Source organism: Lynx rufus, unplaced genomic scaffold, assembly GCF_022079265.1.
Source record: "Lynx rufus isolate CCGP_SWC_20201006 ecotype Redwood Valley unplaced genomic scaffold, mLynRuf1.p SCAF_7, whole genome shotgun sequence".
NCBI lineage: Eukaryota > Metazoa > Chordata > Mammalia > Carnivora > Felidae > Lynx > Lynx rufus.
The window spans coordinates 77,411,710-77,426,178 of record NW_025814889.1 but is presented as its reverse complement, the minus strand read 5'-3'; the positions used below and the strand labels follow the sequence as shown (position 1 = coordinate 77,426,178).

The window sequence follows — 14,469 nt, the reverse complement described above, 5'->3', positions numbered from 1 at the left end:
AGGGGGAGAGAGAATCATCTTAAGCAGGCTCCATGCTCGGTGCAGAGCCTGATGCAGGGCTCAATCCCATAACCTCGGGATCATGCCCTGAGCCGAAATTAAGAGTCAGATGCTTAACTGACTGAGCCACTCAGGCGCCCTGAGAGCATAGTTTCTAACACTTTACCTTATTCTACTGTGTGGAGGCTCAGGTGTTTGTGCTTGGAGGGAAAAGCAGGTAACATAGTAAGATTTCCAAAAGCTTTCCCCAAGTCCTTTGATTTGTCCATAGGGGGAATTTATATAAAGTCCAGACACTTGGGTTACATCAAGTCAACTTCTTATCACTCCTTATAGTCACATGATAGAAAAAGGATACAAATGAGTGAGCAAGAAGGGGTGTTTCTGAAAGCTTATAAAATGTGGTATATCTATTCAATGGAGTATTATATGGTAACGAAAAGGAATGAAGTATGAACACGTGCTACATTGAGGAATCCTGAAAACATACTAAGTGAAAGAAGCCAATCACAAAAGGCCACATACAGTATATGAAATGTCCAGGGTAGGTAAGTTTGTAGACAAAGAAAGTAGATGAACAGTTGCCTAGGGCTAGGGAACAGAGAGGGAGAAATAAGGAGTGACTATCAATGGTTATGTTTTTGTTTTGTTTTGTTTTGTTTTGTTTTGTTTTGTTTTGTTTTAATGGGGGGAGGTAATGATGTTCTAAACTTAGTTCATGGTGACAGTTGTATAACTGTGCATATCCTGAAACCACTGAACAGCACACTTATTTCTTTATACATTTCTTCATTTACTAAATGTTTTTTTGACGGAGAGCGAGCAAGTGAGAGCACGAGTGGGGGAGGGGCAGAGAGGGAGACAGAGGATCCCAAGCCCGATATGGGGCTGGAACTCACAAACTGTGAGATCGTGACCTGAGCCGAAGTTGGATGCTTAAAAGACTGCGCCACCCAGGAGCCTCTGAACCACACACTTTAAATGGACGAGTTTTATGGTATGTGAATTACATTTCAATACAGATGTAAAAAAATGCTTACGGAAAGGGGGAAAAACCTCAACCTACCAAAGGAAAGGCTATTCCCACACCCACACTCTAGAAATACTCACAGGGATTAGCTCCATCAGTTACAATTAACATCCGGAGGGAACTCAAGCTGACATCTCTTTGGTCCCGATGTGCCATCATAGCCCAATGCAAGTCTCGACATTTTACTAAAGCTACTTTGGCTATAAATTCAAAACGGATAAAGTTAACACACACATACATGCTAAAATTGGTGTGAATTTAATACACTATAATAAAAACATTTTTATTTATTTTAGGGATCATGATTTTCACTTAGAGAAAATAAAAAAGGCTTCAAAGAAATTGTGCCAGGTGCTCTGAAGCAGTAGCAACTGACACGGACGCACAATTGTTTTGCTTACTGTGACCTGCAGGTGGGCCACATAGCTCGGCCAAGGAAACTCTGAACACTGAAGCACCCAATGAATCTAATTCAGGGTTCAGATTCAAGCAAATTCACCTCGGCTCATAAGAAAGGACATCCAGTGAGATGAAACAGACAACATACCTAATTTGATAGTGACTGAACTCTAAAACCCGTCAAGCCACCAAGGCACAGAATTATGTCTCCAGAAGAGCAATTTGAAAATCCCTGAAATCTCAGTTCAAACAGTCACATAATTAAAGCTCAGATGTTGTGTGCAACTACCTTTGTGGGCATGTACTCTCTGGACCCAAGAGAGCGGGCAAGTCTTCATAACAGAGTAGGGTACACTAATTGTATGCATCTTGTTCATTACATTCTGAAAAAGCAAAGAAAGACAAAAAGTAATCAATACCCAACACATACTCAGCATTTAAAAACTGAACTATCATTAATGGTTTTAGGCACAGAAGTAACATATGCTCTTTGAAAAAAAATCTGAAATATTAACTCTAAGGCTGAAGTCTTATTTGCTATCTACCCTTAAACCTGGTTCGTTCCTCTCCTCCTCAGAGATTACCGGTTATGAAACTGACATGTATCCTCCAGGCCCTTTTGCTGTATAACTCATATATATTTGTCCCCAAAGGAAGATAAAAGTATTTTTAACATTAAAAGGCATCATATCATACATAGATTGGCAGCCTGCTTTTTTTTCACTTAAAATGTTTTAGAGCTAAATCTGTGCACACGAGTATAAGAGATCTACATAATACTTCCTGAGCTGCTGCATACTATTCCACAGTATGACTATAGCACAATTTATTTAGGCATTTCTCTATCATTGACAACGTTTTGCTATTACAAACAGTGTTTCTCAAGGAACATATTTATACTCACTTCCCTGCACACGTGTGCAAGTGTCTGTCTACAGCAGATACAGAAAGTAGTACTGCTGGGTCATAGGATATGTGCTTTTAAAATTCACCAGATACTGCCAAACTGCCCTCCAACCCGCTAAACACTTTCATCATGCACATGCTCACTACATCCCACAAAGAGCTGGCTATGACAAAGCAAGAAATCAGCATTTCCCTGATTCTTACAGGAGGATCTGCTCAGACTTCTTAAGTGTTTGGGTAGATAAAGCTGAGTGAGCTGAGCGAGTCATGGAATTTGGTGTCTCTCCTGCCCCCCAAACCGAATATACACAGGACCCCGGTTCCCAAAGAGATCCAGCCCACAGAGTAATTAAGTCTTGGTATTTAGATTGGCCATTCTGATCATCACCTAAGTGACCCCCCAAAATACAAGACACCACTGTAAACCTCTTTTACCTCCTTCCCCCACGTTTCTAGCTATGGTGACAAATTTTTGGATTTTCAAGGACAAAATGGTGTTAATACTAGTTCTTCTACACGTCCCCATCTTGCTCTTTGTATCACAGGTAGAAAATTCTCTCTAACCCCTCAAAAGGGTGTTTTAACCAATCAAAAGGGCTTCAGAAATGAGCTAGAAATTATGTACACTGAAGGAACAGGCTCTTACTACTTTGAAGTGTGTCTTGGGTGAAAAGGGATCCTCCTTCTCTTCCCCTAGGCTTCATTTGCTACTCTTTCTCAGATTCCTGCAATACGCAAGGAAGTTGGAAGAGACAATCTCTTGAAGGTCCTCTTCAACTTTTGGACCCTTTGTCTCTCTTCCCTCCAAATCAGCAGGCTATATACAGTAGTTTTTCCCATTGAAATGTCCCCTCTTTACCTCCACCCACAAGATATCTCCATATGGCTAAATCTTGCCCATTTTTCAAAGTCCAACTCAATTGTCACTCTTCTATAAAAATGGCCTGATGCTGGAGGTGGGAGGGACTCACCTTTCTCTAACTCCCACAGCATGTTACCTGTTCCTCTATTGTGGAAAGGAGCTGATCTACCTTGTTACTTTACTCTTTAATTGTTGCTTGGAGTCATTCAATATATTTTGCCCAATGGAAAAGTTAGATGTCATTAAGCACAGTTACCAGGATCTAAATACATTCATGTAAATCCTTTCTTCAGAAAAGAGAAGAAGTAAATCTCAAATGTACTTTAATCATACATATATAGTCATTTGTAGAAAAGTGGTACTATAATAGTTTTGAGCCGTCATAGCAGATGTTTAAAAAATTTTTGATCCTAAGTTCTCCTACACAGTTATGTGAAGAGTATGTCCAACCACACACTGAAGAATAAACAGAATTACATTCTCCTTTAAAAAAGTTACCATCTGTATTACAAAATTCTTCTGGAAAATATTATTGATTTTTGGGGGAATTACATTTCAAATAACCACTGGGAGATGCTCTGGTTACACAGCTTACATACCGACCTGAATTATAAGCACAATTTACACTAAAGGCCATAATTCTGAGGAGCTTACCGCAAACATGCCATGCCATAGCCCGGCATCCTTCTTAAAGTCTAAAACATTTACCACTGTCTCCCCTAAGATTGAAAAAACAGGAAAAAGGAAATCATCTTCAGTGTTAAGCAGCAGATGTGTTTCATTTGTCTCTATTAAACAACTGATTTTATACTTCTGAAGAAATCACTAAAAGCTTCTGATTACTTGAGGGTCCCCTCAAACTGGCTAGGGGACCGATCACAGGGGAACAAGGTCACAGAAGAGATAAGGAGTCTGAAACTTATTATGACATAGGCACTGTCTTCCAAGAGGTAATATTTTTTTCCTAATTATACAAGGAACACATGCTTATTTTAGAACTGCATGTTTCAGAAACACATGTAAAAAATTATACTTTCTGGAGAAAGTAAAAAAAGTTGGTGTATATCCATATATTTATATAGATCTACACATACTTCTAAGCATCCTTATATCTAGACAGATATCTACCATAACAAAACGGGCATACTGCACTGTATCTAATTTGTTTCCACTTAATGATATATTGAAATAATTTCCTTAGATCTTTAATATTCAAGAACAGGAGTCTTAATGCCTCAGGGTATAACCCACTACTTGAGCATATTATAATTTAATCAATCCCCATTTTTTTGGCTTTTGATTGCTTCCATTATATATATGCATTTTACCAGACAAGAATGCTGTTCTATAATGAACATGTATAACTTGCTTCATTTTATGAAAGGAAAATAAAGTACTAAAAAATTTAATATTGCAAAGAACATTCTAAGGCAAAGAGTCACTATACTATATCAACACATCTAAACTTTCACAATACAGAATACATTTTTGTGTTTTAATTTGTGCTTTTTGGTAGCTGGATTTCTTTAACTCCAAATGTACAACTGGTGTCAGCTCTATAAACACAGGGAGATGGAGATATGTAACATTCTGCAGCTAATAAACACATGGTTTTAATTTGTTTCCTATTTCTGCACTCTAGAAATCATGCTCTACATATTTGGTTTGCCCAGCATTTTAGTTCCTTTAAATTACAGCATATTTGTGAAAAAGAAAAGCAAAAGCAAGCCAAGAATGTGTCCTAAAGTACTTCACTCTGGGTTTGGTCATTAACTGGAATCCAATCTGAGCACTCTGCTCACAGTCACATATATCTGAAGCTCACAATGAGGGCAGTCACGAGATGAAGTCTGACCTTCAGAATAATTGCAGGCCTGGGACAGAGCTTGGCAGTGAGACAACATCGCAAGGCGGGATACTGTAACTCCCATCACACTCCCTTCTTTGCTTGTTTTATACTAGGAAAAAAAAAAATCACAAAAAACAAAAGCATAAGAAACACAATAAAATGGGTTATTTCAAATGACAAACTAGAATTCCAAAATGAAACCCAGATAAGCCATGGTAATGGGCTACATTTAATATGTTTCATATGAATATTTAAGACTATACAGTAGGGCCCCAAACTCTAATCACGCAAAGATAGCATTGACAAGTGACAAAACTCAAGAAAGGATGTGTGAAAAATTCTTACAAGTTTAATTAGTCATCAGTGTCAAGTGGCTGTTAAAGAAGCTAAACAAACAAGTGACTTGAGCTGCATTAATGGAAGCACCGTATCAAAAACATGGCAAGCAGGGCACTGCAGAGTTCTAGGTGGGTAAGGTGTGGTTCCTGTCTGTCAGAAGCTCCCAGGTTGGGAGGGGAACACCTAGAGATGGCCTACTCACTCCTATAAATCAATCAACTCTCATTTTGCTTTTTCCTCAATGTTCCATCCAAGTCGCTTTTTACCAAGATCAGCAACTTCTGATTGTTAAATCAAAAGGACACAAGACATACTTTATTTTATCCGACATTTCTGTAACATGTAACACCTCCTTCCTTGACACTGTCTTCTTCCTTAGCTTTTGTGATATTCCTCTCTCCTATTCATAATCTCTCCATCTCTCTCCCCCTTCCATTCTTCTGCCCATCCCTTAAATGTTGGCATTTCCTGAAAGTTCTGTTCTTCTTTCTCTTTTTACTTTCTTCCATCGGGATACCACATGCGCCTGATGGCTTCCAGTTCTCAACCTCTGACCCAGCCCTCCTTTCAGAACATTTAGACTCGTAGAGTCAATTGTTCCCCTTGAATGACCCATAGTCCTATAAAACCCCATGTATCCACCACTGTATTCTTCATCCCCACCCCATGCCCATGAACTCTTCTTGCTGTATTTTCTATCTTGGTAAAGGATGCCACCATCTACCCGTTGCTCAAGTCAGAAACCTGAGAGTCTTTCTTGCCTCCTCCCTCTCCAGAGTCTGTCCCTAAATCCTGTCTCTTTTCCTTCCTTCCTTCCTTCCTTCCTTCCTTCCTTCCTTCCTTCCTTCCTTCCTATCTCTCAATTCCACCCACTCTTCTCTATCCCTATCACCATGAGCTTGGGCGTACCTGGATAACTGTAAAACGTGGACTCTCTGTTTACCTTCTTAATCTAATCAAACCAGATACGTCTTTAAATAACATATTTATTCTTATCAAACTCTTCTGACAACCCTTTAATAGCTCCCTATGACTCATAGCGTACTTTAAACTCACTAGCAATGTCCTGTGGGTCATAAGAGGGTCCTAAGTGAAAACTGCAAGTTAATTCAGAATAGCCAAAGTCTAGATGTGGAGGGGAGTCGTTCTATGTGAAGCCAGAGAGTTAAGCAGGGGCCACACAATGAAGCACCCTTCATTTTTTAGGACAAACCGATAAAGAAGTCTGAAAAGGAGTGGTCAGTGAGGCAGGAGAACTGAGGGAGCAGTCAGGGAAGCCAGTGAGCAGTGTTAAGGAGGATGGAGTGATGAACTATGTCCTCAATGAGACATGATGTGGACTGAGGGATGATGGCTACATTTGGTATTTTAATCGCCTGTTTACTTGTCTGTCATCTAAACATACTCCAATCTCTTCCATCTTTCAAAGCAATCCTCCTCGCCTCCAACATTAACACATCACGCCTCAAAGCTACTGCCCACTCTCTTCCCTTTTATAGCCAGTTATCACCACGGGGCTCAAGGCTGAGTGGATTTTTTTCCCTCAAACTTTTTAAATCTATTGATTGGTTTATCATTTAAAACTTAGCAAACTCTTGGTAAGCACTTACTAAGATGTCTCAAGCAGGATGTGGAGTCATCAAGGGCATAGCTTTTAGAGGGAAACAAATGTGAGTATAAGTCCTAGCTCTGTCATTTTGGAGTCATGTGGCCTTTGGTTGGTTACTTGAGTTCATTTAAGTCTTAGTTTCCTTATCTCAAAAGCAGGTTTTCTTTTTTAGTTAGTTAATATACAGTGCAATATTGGTTTCAGGAGTAGAATTCAGTGATTCATCACGTACATACAACGCCCAGTGCTCATATCACAACAAGTGCTGTTTTTAATACCCATCACCCATCTAGTCCATCCCCTCCCCACCTCCTTCTGTCAACACTGTTTGTTCTCTAAGAGTCTCTTGTGGTTTGTTTCCCTCTCTTCTCTTCCCCCCCTTCCCATATGTTCATCTGTTTTGTTTCTTAAATTCCGCATATGAGTGAAATCATATGGTATTTGTCTTTCTCTGACTGGCTTATTTTGCTTAGCACAATACATTCTAGCTCCATCCACGTCATTATAAATGGCAAGATTTCATTCTTTTTCATGGCTGAGTAAGGTTTATAGCAGCACTATCAACAACAGCCAAACTATGGAGAGAGCCCAAATGTCCATCAACTGATACACGGATAAAGATGTAGTGTGTGTGTATACACACACACACACACACACACACACACACACACACACACATGCATACACACACACAATGGAATATTATTCCCCCGTAAAGCAGGTTTAATGTCAGCCCTGACCTCACAGGGTTCGTGTGAGGGCTGACTGAGATAATGCATTGGAAGCGGCTCTTAGCTTGGTGCCTGGTATGCAGAAGGACTTAATCCCTCAAACTGAATGCTAGCAACCACTCCAGATGCTACACTGACCTTCAATACCAAACCCTCTAGCCATTTGTTTTTTCTTGCTCTTTATCTTTCATCTGTTAAATTTGTTCTTTTAAAGTACAGGTATTTTCCTTCCTCAGGTCTCCATTCTTTTGCCTTCCACTTCCCTACCTCACCAAAAGCAGCAGAGAAACATCTCTGTCAGTATACATTTCTTAAACCTTTGCACATCTCTAAGTCTTGTGTAACTTTCTTATATGAGAAGGATCACTTTTTTTTTTTTTTGCTTTCTCTTGAATGTGTATTTATGTTAAAAATAATTAGAACAGAAGGCCCACCACAAGCATTTTATAAGCCAAAAGATGGAACTCTAACAAACCAGGAGGCTTTTCTAACATTAAAGCTGCAAAAGGTTAGTTTTGACTTTTATAAGATAGCAACTGAAGCCACAGGAAGCCACAATGTATTAGTCTCAGGACTTACCTCAATATATGCTGGTTCTGTACCGGCAGGTGAGATGTGGGGCTGCCAGTCTTTAGGTGGCTTCGAAAGGTACTTGGAATCTGTTACGACCCATTTGAGCCGGGGCCAACCTAAATCAAACCCAAAATGAAAATTGAATTGCCTAAGCCATAAGGGAAGGAGTTCACATTGAACTGGTCGTTTTAAATATCAAGAGACCAAATCAAGGTCATCTTATAATCAGTAACATACTATATTTATTAGTTTTCAGTGATAGATCACCAGACAATTATACCTTCTTTCAAAAGTACAATCGTTCCACATGCTAATTTCCGGCCTTGACATTACCTCAACAATTGGGAGGTCCATTTGGCAATGGAAGTCCACTGAGGTTAGTGGTCTATCCTCTGTCTCTACATGTAGCATTTAGCTTTAGTGAACAGAGTGGTAGCTTTTTCCAACCATCAGCATAAAGGTTAAGGGTGTGGGCTGTGGAATCAGACAGATTTGGGTTCAAATCGCTGCTCTGCCATTTATTAGCTGTGACTTTGGGCAAGTTACTTAACCTCTCTGTGTCTCAGTTTCCTCACCTGTAAAACGGGGATAATAATGGTACCTACTTCATAAGAATGTGAAAATTAAATAAGAAAATATATGTTAAGTAGTTAGCTATTATTAAATTAAGACACTGATCAAACCACTAAGCTTTAACTGTTAACTGATAATTGAAAGTATAAATATTACTAACCTTTAAACTGTACAATTTCTCCATTCTGGGTTTTTGGCAGCCCCTTTAGACAAACTTCACTGGTCAGAGCTAAGGCGATACCACAGCTTCCTAGCAAGAAGCCAATCTGCTGACCTCCGGCATCCTGTGGAGAGAAGGTAATGAGCACGACAGGGGAGTGAGCATGAGCACACCCATGCCCCAAACCTAGCACTTAGCAATGCTCTGGCACTTGTGTGATAACATTCATGGAACCCCACTGCTACCTGGCAGTTGTCAACATCCAATGACAATATGTTCTTCCAAATAATTTCTACAGTACAATGATTTCCTGAGTACAAATCAAGTATTTCATTAATCTGACATCGCTGAGGATGAATTCTACCAGTCAATGTGACCATTTTACTCAAAAGTTAGCAATGCTTCTCTTTTAAATTAATTTCAGGGGTGCCTGGGTGGCTCAGTGGGTTAAGCGTCCGACTTCAGCTCAGGTCATGATCTCACAGTTCATGGGTTCGAACCGTGCGTCAGGCTCTGTGCTGACAGCTCAGAGCCTGGAGCCTGCTTCAGATTCTGTGTCTCCCTCTCTCTCTGCCCCTCCCTGGCTCGCATTCTGTCTCTGTCTCTCTCTCTCTCTCAAAAACAAACATTAAAAAAAAATTTTTTTTTAATTTCAGGCCAGTGAAATAGATGTGAACATGGTTAAGGTGTGTTGACCTAGCCACATCCCCAAATTCAAAAGCAAAGCAACCCAGGTCAGAATAAAATAATGTAAATGGACACCAAAGGTCTACATTTACAATGAAAGTGAATGGATGGTTATACCCAAATCCATATACTCTTTATTATTATATTTTAAAGGAGGTAATATTTAAGCCTTATGGCTGGGGTGCCTGGGTGGCTCAGTCAGTTAAGTGTCCAACTTCAGCTCAAGTCATGATCTCACAGTTCGTGAGTTCGAGCCCAGCATCAGGCTCTGTGCTGACAGTTCAGAGCCTGGAGCCTGCTTTGGATTCTGTGTCTCCCTCTCTTTCTGCCCCTCCCCTAGTTGTGTGCACTCTCTCTCTCTCTCTCTTTCTCTCTCTCAAAAACTGAACATTAAAAAAAAAGATATAAGACTTATGGCAAGAGCAAACAACAAAAGATATAAAGTATTTCCATTAAAATACCACCTTAAAAGTATCATTATGAAACCACACAAAAACAGCCAACTCAATAATTTAAGAACAACCTTACGATTTCCTGACTGATCTAAAGATACTATATCCCATCAACCAAAGTTTCAGGGATGTTATCATTTTGTTTTTCATTCCTTTCAGAAAAAAAAAATATATATGTATTTGTAAATCCACAGTATCTACCATATTTGTCTTTATCATGATCTCTCAATAATAAACTATATGAGAAAATTAGGGTCAAACAGCTCACAGAGAAATCATTCGGTTAAACTTGAAAACTTGTTACATATGCTGCATGGGCTGATGTGACATTAAAGTAAAATCTTATCTCCCAGAGTAGTAACATGCCATCATCACTGTGTCATCCTTCAACCTAAGGAAAACCCTGGGCTGTATGATACAGTTAAAGGAAAACCCTTTATACAAAGTTCCCACCTTGTAAATGTGGATTATCTATAGTCTCTGAAGCAATAGGGGTCTTCTTTATAAACAGTAATTACTGAAAAGTCAGGTATACCCCCATGATTCTTAAGTGATATATATACTATATAAAGTCTATCTTAGTTGAAAATGTATTATTTTCATGAAACTTATAAATAATAATAATTATTTTTCTACAACTCTCATGTTTTTAGAAAGTGAAGCTGAGTACTTAAGAAAACGGTTAGGCTGTTTCCAATGTCATGATGGAATCAATTGATCCAAGAACCCGATGCCCACCATGTCACATCAGGCTACATTCCTCTTAAATTCAGCAATGTTACCTTTCTGGTAAGAGGTACCTCTATAGGCACTGGAATCACTTCTGCCAGGAGACATCCATAAAAAGCCACCATAAACATGACTGGATCATTGTTGGGGTAAACCAGGGCTACCTAAAATGCATAATGACATTCAATAACAGGAATAAAACAAATACCTTCAATATCATTCTCTAAGATAAATATATGTGTGTGTGTGTGTGTGTGTGTGTGTGTGTGTGTACATATATTGCACATATCATGAACACAAACTATTTAATAGCCTAAAGGAAATTAAGTTATTGAGAAAGATGCACAAATCTAAAAAGATCTCTAGCATACCCAGGATTACACTAGACACATTTTAGAAACTGCAATGCAATTCATCATCATGATAAGAAAAAATTTGCACTGAATTCTACTGGTGATTGAGCAATTAACAACTCACCTTAAGTAGTAAGTTAATTACTTGTGAAACCTAAGGCAATTTACTTTAGTGCAGGACTAAATAAAATAAATGTAATGGATCTCTCTAGATAGGCCAGCATATTAGAGAATAAGCCTTACAACTCTCAGAGAACTCACAAGTGTTGACTGACTTGATTGCCACTGTAGGGCCAGCTCAAGGTTTCTTATTCTTTAATGAGTTCACTGCTCACTTAACTTTAATCCCTACTCACTTAACTAACAACGCAAGTACTCTAGCATGAAGGCATTGGTAATAGGTGTAACACCAGCACAAACCACTATGGATAAAAAGTTAATTCTTCTACAAAAGATAAACAGTGAAGCTTGTGTAATGCATTCAAAATTGTGATCTCACCTGTAATGTCTGACAGGGATAACTGACCCTTCCCAATTTACTCAAGGAATGCAAAACCCCAGAAGTCATGATCATTGTGAAGCTTGTTACTTGGCTTAGATGTTCACAGATTGACATGTGAAACTTAATTGAGTCACTAGACTGCTGTTTCCCCTTCTTTAACTTTCAAATTCTCTTAACTCACTCCCAAGTTAAGTTCAATTCTGAAGTTGTTAATCCTTCCTAGAGTTCTGAAAAATACGAATTCCAGAAAAGATTTAAGACAACCCATTTCTTTCCTGTACACAAGTAGAGGACACAAAATTACCTTCCTAGGGTTCAGTGAGGACCAGGAAACCCTCATGTATCACAGTTATAAGTAGAGTCACCCTTTAGGTGCCCTCTGCCACAATGCAAAGGTATTTTTAAAAGGCTAGTTCAGGAAGTTCTGGATCATGCGTCTACTCAAAACAGCCCTGCTGTGAGTTGGTGCTTTGTTCTACAAACACCAAATAAAAAGTCATGTTTGACGGTAAGAAGTAATCATATACAGAAAGTCACTTATAGGAAAAAAATCTTCAAAAAGTAAAAATATTTTTTTGTTTCATGTCACCTCCAATTAAAGAAGAAATTAAATGATATCATTTTGTTTCTTCTTAGAATATGGGTCTCCCTCCCTTTCTACATAAAACCACAGAAAATTTTTTGAAAAATTTTATGGGGCAATTTTTAATAAAAAAAGTCAGACTAAACTTTATTGCTATTTTTGTTGTCTGATTATTGAACTATTTATTTCCAGAAAGAGGCTCCTCTTTCTTTTATTAGCAGAAGAGTTAACTGATTTAGCAGCTACAAAAAGGGACATGTGAATTTCCTTCATCTACAAATACAAAAATTATCACCTGGTATTCAGCTAACTTTGGTTGGAACCAAACCATTTTAATTTTCTAAGAATAAAAGTTATATAAACTGTGCTGTTGTACGTTAAAAATTCAGAATGTGCGTATTAGAAAACAATAAAACATCACCTCCCTAAAACCAAAAAACCAATTACCCTGTCTCCAGGTTTTAATACAGGTTCATTTTTGGTCCCCAGTTTATTAAGCAGTGTGTAGGCCAACTTTAAACTTCTGCTCCACAACTTTCCTGGAAAAAGAAAAGAATCATATAGAAAAAAACAGGCCTACCTCAGCGAGGAGGCATTCAGTTCATCAGCAGGTTTAATAAGACAATGGCCACTTCCAAATGACTCATTAGACAAACATCACCCCCCAAGACAAAGTCCCTCCCCCACAAAAAAATGCTTTATATTCACTGGAGTTTACAAAAGCCAGCCCTGTTTCCAAACAAAAGAAAACATCACCAGATGCTCATTCTGGTTTAGATAATATTTCAAATTCTCTTGTGAAGTAATCCGAGTTTCTTTAGAAGTAATGTGATGTGGGCTGATCCAACATTTATCTTTTCAATTAAAAAAAATTTTTTTAACATTTATTTATTTTTGAGAGAAACACAGAGAGAGAGGGAGACACAGAATCTGAAGCAGGCTCCGAGCTGTCAGCACAGAGCCTGACATGGGGCTTGAACTCACAGACCATGAGATCATGACCTGAGCTGAAGTCACACTTAACCTACTGAGCCACACAGGCACCCTTAGGCTGGTCACATTTAAAGGAGGGCAACAATTTTTACCACAGGGATGAAAATCAGAAGACTACTTCTGTTCTGAGCTTTTTCTGAAGAATCACTTACATATATGGTATTAGATATTTGAGGTTAACCGCAAAGCAAAAGTATGACTCAAATGATTAAGCATTCCATACCAATGTATTTCAGTGAAAACAGACAAAATGGAAATTAACTAGATGAAACATGTAGATACATTCACAGATGTTAAATAAACATGTAAAGATTTGGCCAGCTAACTGCTTTAAGGTTTAATATACAGCTTCTGAAATGAATGCTAAAAATAATTTTTGGGAAGGAAAAAAGCCTATTCTTCCTCTCTTCCTGCTCCCTCTCTCCAAACACCCTTAGAAATTCTTATCATAGATTATGTAGAAAGTGAAGGACAAGTCATGCCATTTTGAGTAGATAGGTTAGTTTTACATATAACTCATTCAGAGGGGCAGCTAAAATTTAAACTCATGTCAACCTGTCCAATTATTTAAATAAAAACTGTTTTTCCCTAAAATTATCCTGTATCTAGGTCTATGGACAATGTGCTTCACTTCTGAAGGGAAAAAGGAGTATGTATGAATAAACTAGTACAAACTCTCAGAGCCCAGGTCGAATCCATTCTTCTTTTTTATTTTTTTCCAGGAATAGAATTTAATGATTCATCACTTACATATAACACACCCAGTGCTCATCCCAACAAGTGCCCTCCTTAATGCCCATAACCCATTTAGCCCATCCCCCACCTAACACCAGGCCAGCAACCCTCAGTCTGTATTTAAGAGTCTCTTACGGTTTGTCTCCTTTTTTTTTTTTATCTTATTTTTGCTTCCCTTTCCCCTATGTTCATCTGTTTTGTTTCTTGAATTCTACATGAGTGAAATCACACAATTATTTGTCTTTCTCTGACTTATTTCGCTTAGCATAATACACTCTAGTTGAATCCATTTGTTTTGTTAGTTAAAAACTGAAAAATAAAGTTATTTTAAGTGAATTCAAGTTACTTTTAAAAGTTATTAAAAAAATTTTTTTTTAATGTTTATTTATTTTTGAGAGAGACAG

The 14,469-nt window shown here is 38.3% G+C and overlaps 1 protein-coding gene across 4 annotated transcripts in view; it reads right to left on the bottom strand.

The window, feature by feature from the left end:
- The window catches only part of DIP2B (disco interacting protein 2 homolog B), a 226,551-nt gene that overhangs the window by 45,557 nt on the left and 166,525 nt on the right, over window positions 1-14,469 (bottom strand). For 3 of the 4 annotated variants that reach the window (XM_047066255.1, XM_047066256.1, XM_047066258.1), the window contains 8 exons: window positions 12,785-12,876; window positions 10,953-11,063; window positions 9,032-9,155; window positions 8,305-8,414; window positions 5,053-5,155; window positions 3,852-3,916; window positions 1,719-1,812; window positions 1,111-1,230 (listed from right to left, as the gene is read on the bottom strand). In XM_047066255.1, coding sequence (XP_046922211.1) covers window positions 1,111-1,230; window positions 1,719-1,812; window positions 3,852-3,916; window positions 5,053-5,155; window positions 8,305-8,414; window positions 9,032-9,155; window positions 10,953-11,063; window positions 12,785-12,876 — 819 coding nt within the window. The remainder of the gene's footprint in view (window positions 1-1,110; window positions 1,231-1,718; window positions 1,813-3,851; window positions 3,917-5,052; window positions 5,156-8,304; window positions 8,415-9,031; window positions 9,156-10,952; window positions 11,064-12,784; window positions 12,877-14,469) is intronic. The other variant, XM_047066257.1, reaches the window with a different exon arrangement.